We start from the raw sequence: 22036 nt of genomic DNA, 5'->3' as shown, positions 1-22036 counted from the left end.
TAATATCCTTACTTGATTCTTGGTTCTTAGATGATACCTGTGCAGTTGAACAATTTGTTCTGCTAAACTCATTTTGTGAGAAGTGTTTTGCCCTATATGTATTGTATTTTACCCCATATTTCTTTGCGAGGTAATTCTAAAATAAAGATTCCAAGGATTGTGCACTTAAAATAAACTAAACTATCTCCTAGTAAGAGGCTTAAGAGCAATACTTAATTGCAAATGTGCTGTCATGGGTCTTTTAGCAATTGAGAGTCTGACCTCCACACCATTGCTTTCAATGAGGATTTCTTCTCTATATTGTCCTTTATGTATAATATTATCTATCATGAAGACATTCCTGTTTTCACTGCAACTCTGCAGTTCCTGAGCCATCATTTTTCCAACCTCTGTTCTGAATTAAAATAATTTAAGGCAGGAGGACATCACCATAAGCAATCTGCTTTCAGATGTAACTTGGTAGCTCTGGTAATGCTCATTGTGATACTTTTGCTATATCTTCTGAACTGTAGACTTGTCCATGGCTTTTATTTTCTTACAAGCTGTTTTAAAATGCCTCCACTCCATTCAAAAATCCATATGATATGGTGGCAGGGTTATAAGCCAGAAGTTAGAGTATGTAGCACAGAATCTAGGCTGCTTTATATTGTATTATTTACTGTGAATGGTTTGGCATTTGTTTTATATTTATAAAGGTTTTTGTTTCTTTTAAGAGGATGGGCAGCTTTTTATGTGGGGAGACAATTCCGAAGGACAAATCGGCTTGGCTGATGAAGCTAATGTTTGTGTTCCTCATCAAGTAGATGTTGGAAAACCTGTTACCTGGATCTCTTGTGGATATTACCACTCTGCCTTAGTAACACGTGAGTACAAAATATTACAGATATACATGTGTGGGTGTACAGTCAGCTCTCTTGTGTAGCTTTGGATTAGTGGGTGGGACTTCAGAATCCTTCCCCCCCTTTTGGTATATATTACAAATCCTGGTGATAATACAGTTACATAGAGAGCAATCTGGACAGTGGAAACCAAAGTAGTGGATTACTTGGCTAAGTTCTGTGAGCTTGTACTGCCTAGACAGAAGGTTGATATGTTGGTGGATTTTTCTTCTTGTCATGTGGATCTTCCTTTAAAAAAAAAAGAAGACGATGGCGACACCCTCTATGGTTCCACTTTGCAGAAGGAAGCCAGTAGACTCTTCTATATACTTCCATAGGTACAGCTTCCAATTCGTGAGTTTTCCTGGTGAACAAAGGATCCTTTGATCCAGCAAATCCAGGATAGTCTCTGACCTGCCCTCTGTTGTTAGTGCTTATGGCATAATCATGACTACAGAATGCTCCAGAGACATAGTGGAGACCTCAGTGAAAGACTTAGCCCCCTTATGCTGATGAAGTTCTTTTGCACTTGTGAGCCTGCATCTCTGAAGCATCACATCTACCTCTAACCTATGCCTCTAGGGGATAGGAATGCACTATTTTAAATTTTTTTTCCAGAAACTAAATTAAATATAATCCTAAAGTAGATTATGCAATTGTTACAAAGGAAACATTTTGAAAATCCTAAAACAAATATCTTTTTTTTCTGGCATTAGTCAACATCATAATGTTTTGTTTTGTACAGGAGATGGAATGCTTTATACTTTTGGGGAGCCTGAAGATGGGAAGCTGGGTCTGTCACCTGAGCAGCTCACAAACAATAGGGTTCCACAATTTGTTTCTGGAATTTCTGGCAGGGTCAGTAAAGTTGCCTGTGGAGGAGGACATACAGTAGCACTTGCAGGTATATGTTTGGAGTTTTTATTCTAATATTTCCCTCAGTGCTTCATGTTCCTGGATTTCCATGCTCTCGTGTTTCCCCATACCTTCCCAAAATAAGCTAAATTAAGATACATGTGTAGACACTTGCATGACTCTAGTTTGATGCAGTAAATCAGTAAGGACCTTTAGAAGAAGTTATAGAATAGCTAATTTATCTTGTGTTGAAATAATTAAATAGAAGAAATTAGGAAGTTATCCATGATAAATGGGTTATGCTAATGGAAATTTTACAATAAAAATAATTTTTTAAAAATGGTTGCCTTCATGTCCTGCTTAGGGGCTTCCCATAGGTTGTCTGTTGTGGGTATGTTGGTGGCTTTGACCTTTTAAACAAGCTCAGTCAAGACAAATAACCTCTTGCCCTCCAGATATTGCTGGATTTCAACTCCTATCAACCTTGTTATTTATTTTATTTATTTATTTATTGGACTTATATACAGCCCCATAGCGCTGCAAGCACTCTCCGGGCGGTTTACAATTTAATTATACAGGCTACACATTGCCCCCCCAGCAAGCTGGGTACTCATTTTACTGACCTCGGAAGAATGGAAGGCTGAGACAACCTTGAGCCGGCTACCTGGGATTTGAACCCCAGGTCGTGAGCACAGTTTTAGCTGCAGTACAGTGTTTTAACCACTGCGCCATGACATGTTAGCATGTCAGGCCAGCTGAGAGAAATGACAGAAGTTTAGAAATGTTTGAATGGCCATGAATTCACTCCCTCAGGACAGGCCTTTGTTCTATAAGCAGCACACTCTTAATCCAACACAATTCGGGTTTTTCTTTACCAATGAAGAATAAGGGGCAAGACTGGTTGGAGAAAGGGACTGTAGGAAATATTTTTATCGATGAATTGTAGGTTTGTCCTCTTAAAAGATTTAATCTTAGAGATTGCGGAGCGGGGGGGGAGTAGAAGGGTGCACAGGTACAGTATTGGATGTGCTGGCTTTATATTAATTCCTCACACAGTGATCAGTAATAAGTAGATGGTGTGAAAAGCATTCCAGTCCCAGTGGACTCAAAAGTGTTTAAGGGTTATTAAACCAAATGTAAATATGAGTAGAATAGTTCTCTAGCTAGTCTATATTTTCTTCCAGTTTAGTATCCTAAATAATATCCACTCCTCCCACCGATTCTTTGAAGAGGCAGATATTTTACTTTGCTCCTGTATTGTTCCAGCAGAGGGAGCTTTAATATTAAATGTAGTGCAAAGATAAATATTTATGACAGTATCATGTATTAAAATATACAACAGATTCTCACTGATTGCTTTTCATTGTATTAATACATAAAGTTTTTAACAAAGCATATTTTAAAATTATAATAATAGAAGGAGCAAGCCTACAAATACCAAAAGAAAAAGAAAGTATATGTTAATAAAGTACCGTATTTTTCCGTGTATAAGATGCTATTTTCCCCTAAAATCATTACAGTAAAAATTGAGGGGCAGCTTTTACACAGAAGTAAGCTGAGAACACAGAGAAAACTAAACAGCCCATATCTTGTCTCTGTAAACAGGCTTCCTTCAATCATGAGGCTTAGCTGCCTCCAATCAGGAAACTTAGCTTCCTCCAATCATAAGCCTTATGGAACTGCCAGCTGATGCTGAACAAACCAATTAGAACACACCTCGTTGGAGGTGGAGCCTGTAGGCTCAGGTGCAACAGGGACTTGTAATGTCCAAGCGTTCTGAGTCCAGAGGCTGAATAATGAAAGCTAAGTTTTCTTAATTTGAGGGTTAGAATAGTGGGGGTATCTTATAAATGGAAAATATAGTACTCAAATACTTGTATTAGGTTTAAATATATTATATATTGTGTACTAAACGCTCTAAGATATTTAATCATGTGGAGAACGTGTAGCCCTTGAAATATTGTTGGACTATAGTTCCCATCAGCTCCAGCCGGCACAGTCACTGTCAAGATATAGTAGGAATTGGAATCTAACAACATCTGGAGGGTCACATGTTTCTCAGTTTTGATTCAGTGTCAAACGAAGATATTTTGCTATGTAGGGCAAAGCCAAAATGGTGTATTTTCTTGCCCCAACCAGTTAGCTAGCACTGCCTCATTCAGATACCTTTTCCTGTATTCTGTTGCATCACTTTGAGACATGATACTGCTGACCCTGATATATATTTTTTTTGGGGGGGGGGAACTTATATGTCTTACACCTTTTGGCTGAGCATGAAAACTAGTTCAGTAAATACAACATATGTCTGATTGCTTTTTTTTTCAATTTGCAATCAGTTTTCATTCTGGTGGCACGGTAATTTGACTTGGTGTTTGGATAAAATAGAGGAAAATGTCATTGGTGGAAGAGTTTTTAACTAAAATTAGAAAGTCACAATGATTCCTGCACAAGTGCACAGCTGGCATCACATTGTTTGTATTGTCCTTCACCTATAACCTCCAGACTAAATAGTTATTTGCAGTATTATTTAAAAAAGATGGAAACAATGCTTTAATGCCATTTTGCCTTTCATGTTTTTCCAGCAAACTTACCTCTTTTATTCCAATTTTCTTAGTGCCTTTTATTAACATGACCGAATCCTTGGACAATACTACATTATAACAGAATATGTACTTTCTCCCCTTTTCAGAGGGAAAGGTCTACACCTTTGGTCTTGGCCAGTATGGGCAACTTGGGCTCGGTACATTCCTTTTTGAAACCTCTGAACCAAAGATTGTGGATAATCTGGAGAAGCATAAAATCTGTAATATTGCAAGTGGGGAAAATCATACAGCTTTAGTAACAGGTATAAATGCTTTTGGCTCTGAAATTTATTTGCAGTGCTATTCTTGTACTTTTGCGTGGAATATAACATTGTCAATAATCACCAGAATTTTATTATTTACGTAGACCAGCATAAGTAACCTGCTGCTAATTAAAGAACTCAGTTCCTCCTCATATGCCAGAACACATGACTGGTGCACAGCAAGGAATATATCAGGTTCTTAACTAGCAGTGATTCACCACTGAGGTTTATACCACTTGACTTATACTGGTACAGTATATGTAAATAATAGGATTCTGACCACCAGAAAATAAGTGTGCTCGTATATGTCTCTGTCTCCACCATTCCTCCAAGATCATGAAGTCTGTGTACCTGAAACTTGACATCAAGATAGTTTTTAAAAATAGTTTAGGTAATTTTTGGTTTGTTAAAATGTGTCTGTAGCATGCAGTACCATTTTGAGTCGCTAGTTTCCAGATTCCCTAAACTTTCCCTAGAGATAACGCTGCAGTCCGTTGTAGGATATTCATTTCTCCAGATGGGCTCTAGGTAGCTCCTCGTTGGTTCTGCAGAGTCCCTGAACTCTACAGATAATTAGAAGTAGGTTGTTGCATGGGAACCAGGTGAAAGAGAGTGGGCAGGAGGAAAAGTAGAATGAGCATGAGTGCAGAAGAAAGAACAGCAAGAAAGGAAAAGTGTTGAGAGGGGAACTAAGGAGTTTTTATCAGCTGCAAAGCTAGATACTCTCCTATTGTATTATACATTTGCTTTATAAGAGAAAAGCTATATCAGAGAAAAGCTGGCTGGATAATTCAGTGGTTTAGGTAGCTGGCTGCGGAGCCAGCCGTTGGGAGTTCCATTCCCCACTGTGTGTCCTGTGAGTAGAGCCACCCTATGTGGCCCTGGGCAAGCTGCATAGTTCCAGAGTGCCCCCCAGAAGAAGCGAATGGCAAATCACTTCTGAGTATTCTCTAGCTGGAAAACCTGGAAAAGGATCATCATGAGTCGGAATTGACTCGATGGCATATTATTATTATTATTATTATTATTATTATTATTATTATTATTATTATTATTATTATTATTATTATTATTATTATTATTATTATTATTATTATTATTATTATTATTATTATTATTATTATTATTATTATTATTATTATTATTATTATTTATTATAGCAGAGAGAGAGAAATAGAATTTGGGCTATGAAACAGTAAATGCAGTTTTTCCGAAACAGAGCTCTTAACTTATAGCAGCCTGGTAGGGTAAAGTCTGGAGTATAGGTCAGGTTAGATACCGTAAACTAGAACTCTGTGGAGGAGTGCTGGGAAGAGAAACACTTCTATAACTTAAGTTGTGCCCATTTGAACCAGTGGTTCCTAGTGAAGATGCATTCAGCTTGGCAGTTCTTAAGTTTGGCATAACCCTAAGCAGCAAATGGAAATACATGTGTCGTCTTTTAGTATCCTGACAAGGCTTTGCATTTGTGTCTTTGCATGAAGAAAGGGGTAGGGGTAGGTCTGTCTGAAAGTGTAATGTTTATTAAATAGGTGGCATTGGAGATGACAGTCAACATGATTCTTTTGGCTTCTAGCAGTATTATTCTGTAGGATGAAATACAAGAAAAAAGGATAACCTGGCTTAGTTCACAGGGAGTGACCGTACAGTGAATTTCTCACTGTGACCATGTCCTAGGCTGATGTGCTTTGTCTTCCTCACTGCTCTCTCAAATGCTCTGATTATTTCCCCCCAGTTCATGGTTCAGGCAAACATGGTTTTTCTGTAGATCCAAATTGGGCAAACTATAGTTTGCTTCTAAACCACATTCCGAACTGTCCTTTGAACTGTGTTCACATGGGTAAACCAAACCATCAAATCCTCACCATTTTGATGGAAATACTTTTTTAAACGTAAAATAAGTAAGAATTCAAGTCAGTCTCTGTTAAAAGTGGTCTTTCAGAAGAGTGCTGCACTTGCTTCATTGCATTTTTTTACCACTTTTTGCATACAGTACATCTAAATGTAATGTCAGTGGCCAAGTGAATCTTCATGCTGTGCAATACATTTTACTATGCTTGTCATGCTAATTTTATTTATGCATAATTAATATAATTCATGAGCAGTTGATGTTGCCAGTGGAGACCAGTTTTCTGAGCAAGGCACCTTCTCTCATTGAATCGTGAATTACCAATGACAGAATGGACTTGCTTTAGATTTGGTTAAGTAGCTATACATTTTTCATGACCTCACAGATTTTATTCTTTGTTAGATAGTCCTCACAGATGGTGGGAATTTAGCATGGAAGGCTGAACACCTACTTGGCAAATAGAGTAAACATGAAATTTTCATAGTGTGACTCCTGGTTTTTACTGTCATTATTTGGAGGCATCTCAGACAGACAGACAGACAGACAGACAGACAGACAGACAGACAGACAGATAGAGCTTTCTGATATTTGTCAATTTTATTTTTCTTTTTATCTTCTGTGTTATTCCTGTTAAAGTTCCCTCTTTTCTTTTCACCCAAGGCAAAGCTTGGCTTACAAGGTAAAATGCATGTTCTTTGACCATTGCATTTGATCACCTGCTGCATTCCACATTAGTGAACATGTTTTTCTCTCCACGTTTAGAGAGTGGTCTTATGTATACATTTGGGGATGGACGGCATGGCAAGTTAGGACTTGGGGAAGAAAATTATACCAATCATTTTGTACCCACGTTATGTTCCAATTTTATGCGATATACTGTACATTCGGTAAGGAAGCCACTTTTTCTTCTTCCCCTGGAATATCTTGTTATGCTATATGTTTAATTTAGAGGAACCCAAACTGTATAAGCTTATCTATATGCTGTGCAACATTATATTCTTTAATTATACATGAGCGCTGAAGAAAGTTGAAAATCCTATGATGACCAGTTTATCATTTGTTCTTCTGTTTAGATTTGTACCGACATGCTTCTTTGTGTATAAGCAAAGAGAATTGTGTACAGTAGAAAATACTTCAAAGAAATATGTACCTTTAAACATAACTCTAAGATGCAGAGCATTCTGTTCCTCATGTTAAAGCCTCCTTGCATCTTTTGGGTTTTTGACATACTCCTTGATGAACATTTGCAGACCAGTCCTAACTGAAAGATTTGACTTGATTAGGAATAAACAGAAGTCTTTTCTGCTGGCACAGCTGCCTTTGTGACTGCAAAAATGTCCTTCTGCCAGCTGATCTGAGAGATCTGCCAACGCAGGGATTTACTTGCTCTGCCAGTGAAGATATGCTGGCAGAAGAGCAAAAACATAGTGGAAAGGGGGCAGACCAAGGGGGATGCTGAGATATGCCAGTTCCAAACTTTTTCCAATTTCAGGAAAAAAAAACCACTGTGCTGGCACAAAACTAGGCCAAGGTGTGATGGTGAAAAATGCGTAATACAAACTAAAAACATTTCTGAAAACTCTTCTCTGGTCTTTTAATAGAATATTTTAATCTCATATTGTTGGTTTTGCTAAAAACGCTGTGCAAAAATAACCTTGGAAATAATTTTTCAGTTGCAGTGTGTTGAGATGTGAAAACTATGACATCTGTGCTTGTTCACCGATACAGTTAGAGTTAGACTCCCTCTCCCTAAGTATCTTCCAAACTGAGTGTCTCCATTAGCATTATCAATTGTTTTCATGTCTCTTTTGGTCACAGATTGCCTGTGGTGGTTGTCACATGCTAGTTTTTGCCACACCGAGGCTTAAAGAATCAGATAAAACAAATGTGCTGGATCAAAAAGAACACTGCACTTCTACTGCGATCTCCAGAATGGGTGGCGATACCTTAATAATAGACACCTTTCATCGAACACTATCAGCACGTGTCCGACGGCGAGAGAAGGTAATTTATTTATAGTTTCTAACTACCTTTAACATAGTGTAAAGGAGCATACAGATATGAAATGGAAATGCAAGGAATGTGGTCTTCCTTCCCTGAAACTTTTCTTTTTTTCAAAACATTTATTTGTTTAGTTATTTGTTTATTTATTTAGTGGAATTCTTTAACCTCAACTTAAGGGGATGTCTACTGGTCTTAAATTTGGCCTGGAAAACTCAATGCATGAGGTTCTGATCCTTATTGTATGTTTTAAAATGTGACTGTCCAGATGTTGTCAGGCAGCAATTCCCAGTGTTCCTTATACTGTCGGCTATGCTAGCAACAGCTGATGTGGGAAAGGCTGCACTTTGTCCACCCTGACTGAAACTAATACTTTCAAAGCAACTGGGCAGACTATGCACAGATTATTCAGCATCTATTCCAGGAAAATGCAGTTCAAATGCTGGCTGTCGTACTTCACTGTTTACTTCTTAAGCCGACTTAAAGGTTGCTCTGTTTTCTCCTAATTCTTCCCCAAGAAAAAATCACCAGAACAGTTCAATCGACTAGTACAAACGCTCCCTCCTTTGGGAGAACGTTCCCTAAAGCCTGCATCATGTGACATCAGCAAGACTGTCCCTTTTGTTATATCTAGAACAAACTACTCTGATTCAGAAGCAACAGAAAGAGAAAAAGACACTGTTTCTGCATTGGACTATGAATTGGGTGAGCTACATTTTACACACTGCCTTCACCATTCCTTACTTGCATGTATTCTAAAGGGATAACCATGTTAGTTTGTTGCAGAAGAAGCAACAATGAGTCATATAGTACCGCAACGACTAATGCATTCATTATAGCATGATTTTTTTCATGGGCTGGTATCCCCAGCTGTATGAGGTGTTACAACCAGAATCACAGATATTAAAAAAGTCCATGTGGTGGTGGGAATTGTAAGCAGTAAGGTCAAATGAAAATTCAATGTAGAAAGTGCTGGTGGTGACATTATTAACGGCTGCCATTAACAAAACAAACATTCTGTTTCTTGGTAAACTAATGACTACATCTTTTGTGAAAAGAAATGGTTTATAATTCTCGTGATAGACTGGAATTTCTCAGTAAATTATAACTCAGCAATCTCTTGCTTTCACCCTCCATGTCAATGAGGGAGTGCCTGGCATGGTGAAATGTTCTACTGTGCTTTAAATATTACATTTTTCTGATAGATTTGTATCCGTTTGCCTGTGAAAATTTGTTTGATTTAGGCAGAATGCAAAAAGGCTTTCCCGATAGAAAGTAACATCTAGACTAGAAATTATGTGGTAGGTTACAAGTAGAGCAAGCCCGTTGACTCAATGGGCATTTGATAGGTCAACTCCTCCTTGTTCTCTTGATTCAGTGAGTATACTCTAGTTGTGACTTGCTACTGCATTTCAGCTGTAATATTGGAGAAATATAGTGTGTACCACAGTTGGACATGTGCAAGTGAATGAATCCCTAATGTTCCCACACTGATTTTTCCATAAAATTAGCCACTCACCGTTACAAGCTAGTATTTGCTCAATGGAGAAAGCAAATATATGAGTAGGCATAAATAATCAGCTTCCATCCATCATTTGGGATGTTAACCTGATTTCACACATTGTACTTACTGAATCAAAATTACTACTACTCTCAGTTGGAACTGCCGAGGATCTTTTGTACTTCAATTCTGTCACAATCAAGGCTATCCAGGTTTCTTTTTTCACTGGGGAAAAAAAACCCTATTTCTTATCTATAGCTTGGATTTTGTTTTAAAGGAGATAAGAAAGAGAAGAATGGTAGTACTGGGGAGAGTTCAACAGAGGATGATTCAGATGAAAATGAGAGCAGAACTCTGGGGGACACCACAGATGTCTTGAATATGGTAATACATCTACTAGTCATGATTCTATGCTTTGAATAGACTTTGGAAGAAGTCATTTTGCTGTATCATAGCTTTCACATGGGTTTATTACCATATGAAACAGTCACAGAATTTTGCTGTCTCAAAATGTATCTTGATTTGTGGCACCTGTTAGATCAATGGAGAGAATTTCATTGTCCTTAGCTTTTTAGGGTCATGGATAACTCCACTTACTTCTGTCTCTTGAAATCTGAAATTGCTGCTGTTCTTCATGCAGCTGCAGTAAATTGCTTGTAATGTTCAAAGCAATATACAGTATTAGCTCTTTTAGCTTGTTACAAGTAAAGCACATTCTCCTCAAGAGCATCTTGGCTCCTGTTGTATTAATGCTCTTAAAATATACATTCATGGCTGTTCTGACTCTCCTGGATGGTATTTCCATTTCTCAGTCCTGTTGTGTTCATTAAAAGTGTGGGATGTTTTGCTGAAATCAGTGTTGTTTACTGGGTCTGCTCAGAAGGCACAATAAGCTAAAATTCTAGAATTGGAGTGCATACTGCCCCATTACAAACCACAGATTGCTTTCCCCACCTGTAGTTTGTGGCATCTATACGACTTTTGATGCAATGTTTTAATATTAAGTTATTTTTCTGTATTCTAGCTTTAAGTGTTTTATCTGTACTTTTCACATTAATCATGTTGTGAATCACCTTTAGTCACAGCATGGGGAAAAGTCAATGGGATACATAAATCAACCAAAGAAATAAAACAGGCATGTTTGCTTGCCTGACCCTAATCCAGCCAAAGTCTTGTCCTATAGTTTGCTCACAATTGCAGCTGGATTGGTTGGATAGCATTTACTGACATGCACCATCCTTCCCAAGAAACCAAACTTCTAAACATTTCTGACTTTACCTTCAATTTTCTGTTAATCTATATTTAGAATTATGTTTAAAACTTGAATTATGGTTAAACTTAATCATGGTTTATTGTCACACACTTTATTGTCGTGAAGCTCTCTGCATAAACCACAATTTGGAATTAGCTTATTAAACATAATGAAGACTAATTACTAGTCATCAAGGTTAGGAGATAACATTAAAATCAAAATGAAAGCTTTAGATAGCCTTTTGAATGTGCAAGAGGAGGAAAATGGAAACGGAAGAACATGAGATTTATTTGCATAGTGCAAAATAATAGTGTAATTTCTCTCTCCAGATAAAACCAATGAATCTACTGCAATTCTGCTAGGGTCTTGGCATAGTATTTGGATGGTGTGAACAATTTAAAATATATTTAATTCTGGATTAATGTAGAACAGTCTCCAGTTACCAGATGGAAGGTCCCAATAACGGGTGTAGGAAAGACCTCCACCAGTAATCCTGGAGAGCCACTGTCAGTCAAAATAGACAGCACTGGGCCAAATTTGAAAATGGATCTGCCATTGGACAATTTTGTACTTTCCTGTAATATTGGTGTTTTAGGGAAGATGCAAATTGTTCTAAAGGTTGTTGTGGGTTTTTCGGGCTCTTTGGCCGTGTTCTGAAGGTTGTTCTTCCTAACGTTTCGCCAGTCTCTGTGGCCGGCATCTTCAGAGAACAGCACTCTGCCGGCCACAGAGACTGGTGAAACATTAGGAACAATAACCTTCAGAACATGGTCAAAGAGCCCAAAAAACCCACAACAACCATTAGATCCCAGCTGTGAAAGCCTTCGCGAATACATGTTCTAAAGATCTTCTATAGGAAAGCAGCTTGTATGAATGTGAATGCTTATTTTCCTAGTTGTTGTTACTTACTGTTCGTATCAACACATTTTTCAGACCCATTTGATGAGAATGAATCCCAATGACCAGTCATTAGAATTAGCACCACTTCAAAAACAAAAGGTACTGTCAATTTGTGTCTGTATTTTCTTTAAATGGTTATAGATTTTTCATGGTAAAAAATAGCTCCCCTTCTTAGATGCACACCTTAATGTGGTGAAGGGGTTTGAGTGTGAAGCTGAGAGCAATACTGTCAGGATGCCATATGCCATTACAAGCCTGGACTCCTAGCAGGGTCACCTAAGACAGAATGGTTATAGCTGAGACACCAGACTAAGATGCTCCGCCCTCTTCAAGGCAGCTATTGGGAAGTGGCTGTCACTGAAGATGGCACTGGCAGAGGTGGCAACAGTGGTCACACTCAAGCTAATTGTTATTAGTACTGCACAGAAGGTGGCAATGGTTTCGCAGATTGAAAAACACTCAGTCAGCAAGTATGGATAGCTCTGTTGCTAGATTAAAACCAAAAGGATGTCTAGGGGCTGACGTGCACAGACATGAAAAGAAAGTTGAATGCTGCACAACACATACAGTTGGAATACAGAATGTGAGAAGTATGAATCAACTTAGACTGGAAACTGTAAAGCAAGAAATGGAACATATAAACTTTTCATTGCTTGGTATCAGTGAACTAAAGTGAACTGGAATGGGATATTTTCAGCCAGACAAGTATAAAGTATTATATTTTGGAAATAACGTATGTGAAAGAAATGAAATGGCTCTAATGTTGAGGTAAGATATAGCATAAACAGTTAGGGGCTATAGTACAAGGTGTAACCAAATACAGTAATATCAATTAGACTCAGTGGAAAACCAATGAACATAACCACCATATTACCTACAGCACGTTTAGAAAACTTTATGTGAATACCAATAAGATCCTGACCATTGTAAAATAAATTTACAGTTACCCATGTAGCTCACATTGGAATCATTACTGACATGAGGCTCTGGAAGCCACTTGAATAATTACACAATACCATGTATTTATTTTCTAGTACTGTGCAGAAGTACTATAGGCAAAGGAGTCAGACAATGGTGCATTTTATCCCCTTATCTATTCAATCTGTATGCAAATGTGTCCTAGAGTAAATAAAGCTTAAACTATATTTAGAGGCAAAATGTTGAAACTGATGCTGTCCTACTTTGGACAGATCATGAGGAGGCAAGATTCTCTGGAAAAGACAGTAAGGCTGGGAAAGGTGGAAGGAGCAAGAAAAGAGGAAGACCAAATACGAGATGGATTGAGTCCCTAAAGGAAGCCACAGGCATGAGTTTGTAAGAACTGAGCAAGGCTGTTGAGAGCAAGACATTCTGGAGATGGTTCATTCATAGGGTTGCCATAAGTTGGAGGTGACTTGAGGGCTCATAATAACAACAGAAGTTAACTACATTAATGAGAACAATTAATCTAGTTAATTATAGCATTTAAAACAGCTGAATTCTGTATATCTTTCCAATAATAGTTAGAACCAATCACAGGCATCTTTTGATTTAGGCACTGTCAGGTAGATTTTTCCACACTCACAGTTCATGTAAACTAATATTTTCAAAATATGTCCTGTGCTGAACTGTACATTTTTGCTCAGTTGAAATCAAGACAGGCAGCTAAAGCAGATCATCTTTTTTATTTCAGCATGAGTCAACACACTGTAGGACTTAACATCTTTTTCTGTTGTAGATATTAAGGCAATGGCTTGAGAATGTAGCACCATGCCTACATGTGGTGCAAATACAAAATAAAGCAGAAGAAACACAAGGTGGTCTTTTTGCACAGTGTGGTCTGCTGAAATCATCGCTCCTATTTTCCATCATAAAATGAAAATAGGACAAAGCAAGAAAATCTTTTAATATATTTGGCAAGCAGGTGTTCCTTTGCATTACACAACATTATGAACATCTTGAGGGAAAATATTGTTTGCCTCATTTTATTTAGAAATTTTGCAAAGAACAGTGGCCATGTTCTAGTCCCCAAAGAGCCTTCTTAAGGTCAGTGAAAAAGTTAAGCATGCAATTAATGTCTCTCTTATTGGTATCTGTGACACTTTAGAGTGTATTGCCTAAATCAGTGATTCTTAAGCTTGGGTAACCCAGGTATTCTTGAACTGCAGTTCCCAGAAACCCTGGCCAGCTCAACTAGCTGTGAAGGCTTCTGGGAATTGCAGTCCAAGAACACCGGGTGACCCAGCTTGGGAATCATGGGCTAAATTCTCTAGGTAGTCTCAGCAAGAATAGTTCCACTGAACAAAATACTGCCTGGTATGTCAGCACTTACTTAAATTCTTTTGATTAAATGGGTGTACTTTAGTTAAGAGTACCAGTTTGATACAGGACTATCAACTGGTTTTGTGTGCAGAAAATCATTTCACCTAGTTTTAATACAGATTGTAAACCTGTAGGAAAAAAGAGATGTATGTATAGCAACTCAAAAGGTAGCTCTTTATGAGCAATGGAGTTTGTGCTTAGAACTGTTTTTTTTTTCATTCAAATGAGTGGTCAAGCCAACTTTTGTGTAGAAGCCAAGTGTTTCATGTGAGATATCTACTTTACGTTAGTGTATCTGACAAATATGCTGTGTATATAAAAATAAATGAAAAAATGTAGGAGTTAGAATGTTAATTTCCATACCTTGAGATGTAGATGGGCAAGCCCCAGAGGTCCAGGGGGGACAAGCCACAGGATCAACTGAGGCTGCATGAGCTGCAAACCAACAGGAACAGAAATGAAACAGAAGTCAATTTCCAGTTTTGTGAAAGAGGTGGTGGTGGAAGCAAAGTACAGAGAGAGAGAGAGAGAGAGATCTTTTATGGCAAAATCTCAACTCAAGTGTAATGGTGACCATTTTCGGCAAAGGGCTCTGAGGGTCCAAGAGGAAACCAGGGTCGCTTGCAGCTTGAGCATTGCACATTGCTTACCCCTGTTCTAAAACACTGGCAGTAAAATAGAGATATGTACCATCACAATGAGAAATAATGCATTTCATTGTAACTATAAAAATTAGAAAGACCTGAATTTATTTACTCTGGTGTGTGAATTGGAGGGATAGAGCCAAAGGTGTCTTTTTGCCCATCATGTTAAGCAAAGCCCCCTCTCCCTTTTCCTCACTTCTCCCTCATTACAATCCCTTAAGTATGCTCCTGGATTTGGGAAGGGGCACTTGCGGGGGAGTTGGGAAAGAGCAGCCCGGTGAAGTTCTTTCTCAGTCTACCCCCCCTTCTCCTGCATTTACACCTATTTTCCATCATGTTAAACCATTTATCTGTTCTTTTCATGATTGAATTTGTTTGTCATCTTGTTTGTTCTCTGTTCTTAATTTTTTCTCTCTCTTTTTCCTTTCCTTTCTTGCTTCTCATGTGGAGAAGAAGAAAAATAAGAAACTGAACATACATGGTAAGGGTGGGTTGAAAAAAATTGATATTGCCCAAGTTCAAGACAGTTTGGAATCAGGTAAAGCTTCATCACAGGTAGAACCCCTGCATTCAGAGTGTTCTGAAGCAAGGGATACCTATGCAGAAAAAAACTATTATGACACTTTTGTGAAGAAAATTAAAGGTGGCAAAAAATATTCAAAAAGTAAATTTGAACAGGCCATTGCTGTTCTGGAATCTGACACACAGGAGACTATTGAAGAAAAATTTAAGCAAGTAACAAGGGAGAAACTGGATGGAAAATATTCTCAGTCAGCAAAAAAGAAGACACCATGTAGCCTTGGTAGACATGATAAGATAGAAGAACTATATGTTGATAATCTGGAAAATAAAACTGAAATTAACAGAATGAAGTTTGAGAAATATGGGAAAATAGATGTTCAAGGTAAAGAAAGCAATGAAGAACAGAGACAATTTAAACCCAAAGAAAAATGTGTGAAACAAATGGCAAAAAGTGTGTCATCTTCTTCAAGCGAAGAAACAAGTAATGGCTCGACAAGATGTCTTATCCAAATAAACCAGTATAATTATGAAACCAGAACAATGAGAGAAACGGAAGTAGAATACAGAAAAAGTAAGTGGGAAAAGGAGGAAGAAAGGGAGCATGCTGAAGATACCAGTGTGGAGGTCAAGAAAGAAGGGAGGACAGCAGTAGATAAAAAATCATATAAGGCTGTCCAGTTAGAAGATGATGACGCAGAAAGTAAGCAGGGCAGTGAAAAAAGTGAGATGGTTGTGGAAGAGGTGGAAAATGAAGATGAAAATCAAGCTGAAAAGGTTGACAGTGAAGAACAATCTGAAGGAGAAGGTGAAAATGAGGCTGGAAAGGACAGTAAAGAAGATGCCACCCCAGCTGTGCATGGAGATGATGAAGAAGGTGAAAACGATGAATTGCAGGCGGTAACAGCAGATGGTGCTAGGGTGGATGATGCAGTGGAAGAGACTCTTAAAGTAAGCACTGAGAGGAAAGAAGATACAGATGCAGAAGAGGAGGAAGAGGAAGATGAAGGGGTCATAGATGAACTTGAAAAGAAAGAAAAATCTGAAAATGTGGAGGAGGGTAAAGTAACAAAAGCTGACACATTAGAGGAGGAACAAAATAGGAATGGGCGGGTAATAGATGAGGAAAAGGAGGTGAAGAAGAGTGGAGAAGGGAGTGAAGCTGAGAAGGAAAATGGAGAAGGAAAGAAAGATGAGGAAGAATATGGTGAAAGAGAAGAGGAAGAAGAGAATAGGGAAAGAGAAGAGGAAGGGGAGGAGGAGGAGGGGTTTGGGGAAGAGGAGGAGGAAGAAACAGGAGAGGAGGAAGAGGAAGAGGAGAAGGAAACAGGAGAGGAGAAAGAGGAGGAGGAGGAAACAGGACAGGAGGAGGAGGGGGAAGAAGAAGAAACAGGAGAAGAAGAGGAGCAAGAAGAAGAAACAGGAGAGGAAGAGGAGCAAGAAGAAGAAACAGGAGAGGAAGAGGAGCAAGAAGAAGAAACAGGAGAGGAAGAGGAGCAAGAAGAAGAAACAGGAGAGGAAGAGGAGCAAGAAGAAGAAACAGGAGAAGAAGAGGAGCAAGAAGAAGATACAGGAGAGGAAGAGGAGCAAGAAGAAGAAGGGGTGGAGGAGGAGCAAGAAGAAGAAGGGGTAGAGAATGAACATGAAGGAGAGGAGGAGGAGGAGCAAGAAGAAGACAAAGGTGAAGGTATGGTAGAAGAAGAAGAGAAAAAGGAGGAAGAAGTTGAGGAGGAGGAAGAAGAAGAAGCCCAGGGAGAGGAAGAAAAGGAGGAAGGGGGAGAAAAAGTGAAAGAGGAAGATGCAAAAGAAGGAGAGGGGGGAGAAGAAGTGGAGGACAAATCAGAAGCTGAAGAAGGTGAGGAGGAAGAGGAGCAAGAAGCAGAGGAGGAGGAGGAGGGTGAAGAGGAGGAGGCAAAAGACAAAACAGAAATTGGAAAAGATGAGCATGAAGAGGAAGAAAAGGTAGACAAGAAAACCAGAGATCGTAAACATCAAGAAAATAATAGAAGTAGAAAACAGGAGACAAGTAAAAGGTCTAAACAAAGAGGAATTTCAAAGCAACATGCCATGAATGGACTGCAGCATTCACAACAATTCTGGAACAATGTGCTGCCACATTACTTGACACTAAGGTAGCTCCGGACCTGAATTTGATGCAGACTTTTTTTTTCAGAACACTACTATTATGCCAAAGTATAATTTTAAATATGTTTTTGCAAAAGCAAATGCAGCAGTAACATTTTATAAGAATGCCTCAATTTTCAGCTGTTAAAAGCACATTAAAAGTAGTTCTGCTCAGAACAATCTGCCCTCCAGTCCCAAAATTTGCCTTTGCAAATTAGTGCAGTGTTGCTGTTGTTCTTCTTCTAATCATGATCATCATTATTGTCCTACATGCCCAAAGGAGCAGGATTGGTATAGAGAATTTCCCATGGCACTTTTTCCCCACTTGAAGAAAAAATACTCTACACATTTCTATTTGAATAAATTATCTGCATGCAAGCTGGCTTTCTCAGATTTGTAATTAGCCACTGGCCTGGTCTGGGTTTAAATTTCCTGTAGCAGTTCTTGTTACTATAGTTCTTGTTACTATAGGTGTACACTTCCTTCTGCACTGCCAGTGCTTTATGTTGATTCAAAGCTATAGATGTTATAATAATACCAATATTTCCCATTGATATAGAATGCTGTATACTTAATTCACTACAGCCCTATAAAATAGCTTGGTATTATTCTCCACATTTTATTGGGAGGAGGGACTAAGACTGAAAGGAGAGGGGCTTTGCTTACAGCAACCCACCTATTTTGTTCATAGGAGAAGTTAGGACTTCCTGATCTGAAGTTCAAATTCTTAGCATGCTGTGTTACATAATGAAAGCATCTGTAGCTTTCTCTTCTTGCCTCTTCATTATATGGAGCTGATGCTACCAGCTCTATCTCACAGGGAGACAGAGTCTTCTTTCCACAGTTAAATGCTGTTGTAAATGCTGCTGATGCCATCAGCAGGTGAGGTTAATCTTCAATTCAGTTCAGTTCATTACACTTATATCCCACTTATATAGAGGCATTGCCACTATTCTGGGTGGCTTACATACATAAAAAATAAACATAAAAACACCAACCCTCACCAACTAGACCTCTCAACAAAGAGAAAATGCCCAGAAAGAAACATCGCCAAGTGGCAACAGAAGTCAGAAACCAAATTAAATGTAGCAACGTAATAAGGTATCATGTGGGCAGGATATCTTTGAAAGCTTCTCTGAAAAGCAGAGAAAACAGATTTTCTAAATGCTAGGAAGGAAGAGGCCTGGCACACTCCTGCTGGCAGGGGGTTCCATAATGTAGCAGCCACCACCAAGAAGGCCTGGTTCCTCATTGTCAACTTCCGGCCTTCCCTCAGGGAGATAGCCTGCGACATCATAACTTGAGGGATATTTAATACTTCCTGTCCTTCCCTTTAGGTTCCTGAAGCTGTGAAGATTGAGACTGGCAGTGGCAATTTTCAGATGTTAACAGTCTGTCCCATGTTCTGAGGTTCCCAAAAGCTTCCCAAGATCAAAGCAAGATCTTTAAGGAGCCTCAGAACCTGAGGGAAAGAATAGAAGAAATTAAATATTAATTTTGCTTGTTGATAGCATCATCAGCATTTACAGTATAATGCACAGCTTAGCCTATAGGATTTCAAACAATGTGCTTTCCATTATCATTTGTGAAAAACACATTTCTATAAACACAAAATGCAGTCAGTTTAATTTATTTCATGTGCCTTATAATAAAAATCAAAAGCAAGATCAGATATTTAAAAATATGCCGTTGCATTAATTCTGCTTGATCATTCTTAGATATGCACAGTATGTGTGTATGTTAGTGTGTGTCATGTGTCTTGGATGTTATGTTTGTCTTAAAAGAATTAAACATGCCAGTTTGGGGTCAATGTTACCTAACTCAAGCATAAAATGTTTGTGGAAAGCTCCCTTACCTGGGACAGCTCAGGATGTCACAGCCCCATGACAATCATGTCCGTGTCCCAGGTGCTATGTACGTTGGCTTTTGCGAGCCAACATTTGTTTTCAAACAGTGGTAAAGAAAGAAGAAACACAGGACTTGAGTAATATAATCATTTAGCTATTTAAATAATGACTTTTAAAACAGCTATTTAAAGTGTTGGTGAATTTGGGCTAACTGATTTTAACAAAGTATTTCCAAGCTCTTGAAGGACCACAGAAAAGGCTGGTGAAGCTTTTCCCAACCCTCACCTTCAGATGGCTACAGCCCACTACTTCAAGCAGTTTTCCATGGCTGTAACACCATTAACAGAGTGTAGTGATAGACAGCAGTGGAGTAGTTTGTTTTTGCTTCTTCTACGTGGTGGCACTGTGGGCTAAACTGCAGAAGCCTGTGCTGCAGGGTCAGAAGACCAAGCAGTCGTAAGATCGAATCCACGCGACGGAGTGAGCTCCCGTCGCCTGTCCCAGCTCCCGCCAACCTAGCGGTTCAAAAGCATGCAAATGCGAGTAGATAAATAGGTACCATCTCGGTGGGAAGGTAAACAGCGTTCCGTGTCTAAATCACACTGGCCATGTGACCACGGAAAGATTGTCTTCGGACAAACGCTGGCTCTATGACTTGAAGAGCAGGATGAGCGCCGCCCCCTAGAGTCGGACACAACTGGACAAAAATTGTCAAGGGGAACCTTTACCTTTATCTTTACCTACCACATATTCTCCTTGAATTAAATGCCCACCTTGGCTTTATATGTGAGTAGGACAGACAGCCTTGTTGCATTGTCCATAATGTAGTTATCCTGGTCTGTCTAGTTTGGCTCTCAGTCGGGATGGGCACTCTGGGGTTCAGGATACTCTGCTTCACATTTATGTGGTTTCTGAATACCAGACCGAGCCCATATGCTATGACTTAACTGTGCTTACCACTTACTAAGCTTACCAATACTGTTATGAAATACAGCTTTGGAAATTGGTTGGATGTCTGATGCAGTCAAGCCATCTCTATTATCATTTATCATTCAATAAAATGGAAAATTGCTAGCCTTTAAAATGTTTGGGAGGGATCTGAATGAAACTATACCACTTTAGTATCTCAGCCTTACAACTTCTGTCTATAAACAGTTATAAGTTATGTGAAATGAAGCATGTACTGTAATTTTGTTTCGTTTTTTACTGCTGCTGTTAGAATTAACTCTTTGTTCTGGTAATAATTGCAGTTAGTTTCACTATGCAGGCAGGCAGGCAGGCAGGCAGGCAGGCAAACACACACACACACACACACACACACACACAGGCAGGCAGGCAGGCAGGCAGGCAGGCAAACACACACACACACACACACACACACACACACACACACACACACACACACACACACACACACACACACACACACACACACACACACACACACCCCTACCTGGATACAGTGTATGTAAATATATGGTTGTAAATCCTCCATCTTATAAACAAAGAACTATAAACCCTGGATTTTGTGTGTGTGTGTGTGTGTGTGTGTGTGTGTGTGTGTGTGTGTGTGTGTGTGTGTGTGTGTGAGAGAGAGAGAGAGAGAGAGAGAGAGAGAGAGAGAGAGAGAGCACAATTTTGCAGCTGTTATACAGATCCTTACAGAATTACAGATTCAGAATTATGTGAAGCAGAATAAAGACTAGAATTCAATGGTTGCATCTAGGGTTCGTTAAAAATAATTTCTGTATCTGATTATTAGGAACAGGAATATCATTTTCTATTATCCATGGTCCATTCTCTCAATTTTTTTCTGCACTCTATTTTTATGGAAGATTTGACCAGTTTTATCCTAGAGATTTTTGATTTCCTTGACTTGGAATCTTGGGGGGAGGGGGAGGAGGGAAGATCTGCCTTGACAAGCTGCATAGCAAAGAAAATAGGCAACTTTAAACTTTATGTATCTGCATGCTTGCCCTGTATGAAAAACAAGCATGCAGGAAGTTGTCTGTTCAGACAGAACTTTACCCGCTGGATTCTTGTCACAGCATTTTTACTGCCAAAGAGGCAAGCCTCCATTCAGTAAAACTCTTGAGACATTGAGAACTGCCCTGAATAGCACCCCGAGCAAGGCTCTGGCATCACATCTGGTTCTGTCTGTCAAATGTCTTTTGTCTAATCATAATTCCAGGCTCTAAGGCAGCAAGTAGATCCTTACATCTTGAAGAACGAATAAAATCTTGTTCTTCTACTGATATATAAGGCTATCCACATTCTTACAGTTCTTGTTAGCAGGCCCCATCTTACTTCTGCTTGTTCTTATGTCCTGGAATAGATCCCATCCCATCAACCTTTAACCAATACTGCAGTATATCCTTCCTTTATCATGTAATTACTGCTCCCCTATTCAGCATAATGAGAGATAGCAAAGCTCCCAATTTTTTTTCCTAGCAAAATGAAAACCTGGACAATGACAATAACTGATGAGCTATTATAGAAGAAGTCCTTAGATAAAACAGA

General features: G+C 38.9%; 1 protein-coding gene across 2 annotated transcripts in view; it reads left to right on the top strand.

Annotated features, from left to right (window-relative positions):
- Nucleotides 1-21456, top strand: part of LOC110074041 (uncharacterized) — a 29516-nt gene extending 8060 nt beyond the window's left edge. For both annotated transcript variants that reach the window (XM_072994237.2, XM_078390492.1), the window contains exons 6-14: nt 714-863; nt 1624-1782; nt 4423-4578; nt 7190-7314; nt 8246-8431; nt 8947-9133; nt 10207-10313; nt 12115-12180; nt 15480-21456. In XM_072994237.2, coding sequence (XP_072850338.2) covers nt 714-863; nt 1624-1782; nt 4423-4578; nt 7190-7314; nt 8246-8431; nt 8947-9133; nt 10207-10313; nt 12115-12180; nt 15480-17681 — 3338 coding nt within the window. In that variant the 3' untranslated portion in view covers nt 17682-21456. The remainder of the gene's footprint in view (nt 1-713; nt 864-1623; nt 1783-4422; nt 4579-7189; nt 7315-8245; nt 8432-8946; nt 9134-10206; nt 10314-12114; nt 12181-15479) is intronic.
- Nucleotides 21457-22036: the final 580 nt, after the last annotated feature.

Source organism: Pogona vitticeps, chromosome 3 (genome assembly GCF_051106095.1).
Source record: "Pogona vitticeps strain Pit_001003342236 chromosome 3, PviZW2.1, whole genome shotgun sequence".
NCBI classification, from domain to species: domain Eukaryota; kingdom Metazoa; phylum Chordata; class Lepidosauria; order Squamata; family Agamidae; genus Pogona; species Pogona vitticeps.
The sequence above is the reverse complement of the archived record's forward strand: the minus strand, read 5'-3'. Positions and strand labels throughout refer to the sequence as shown.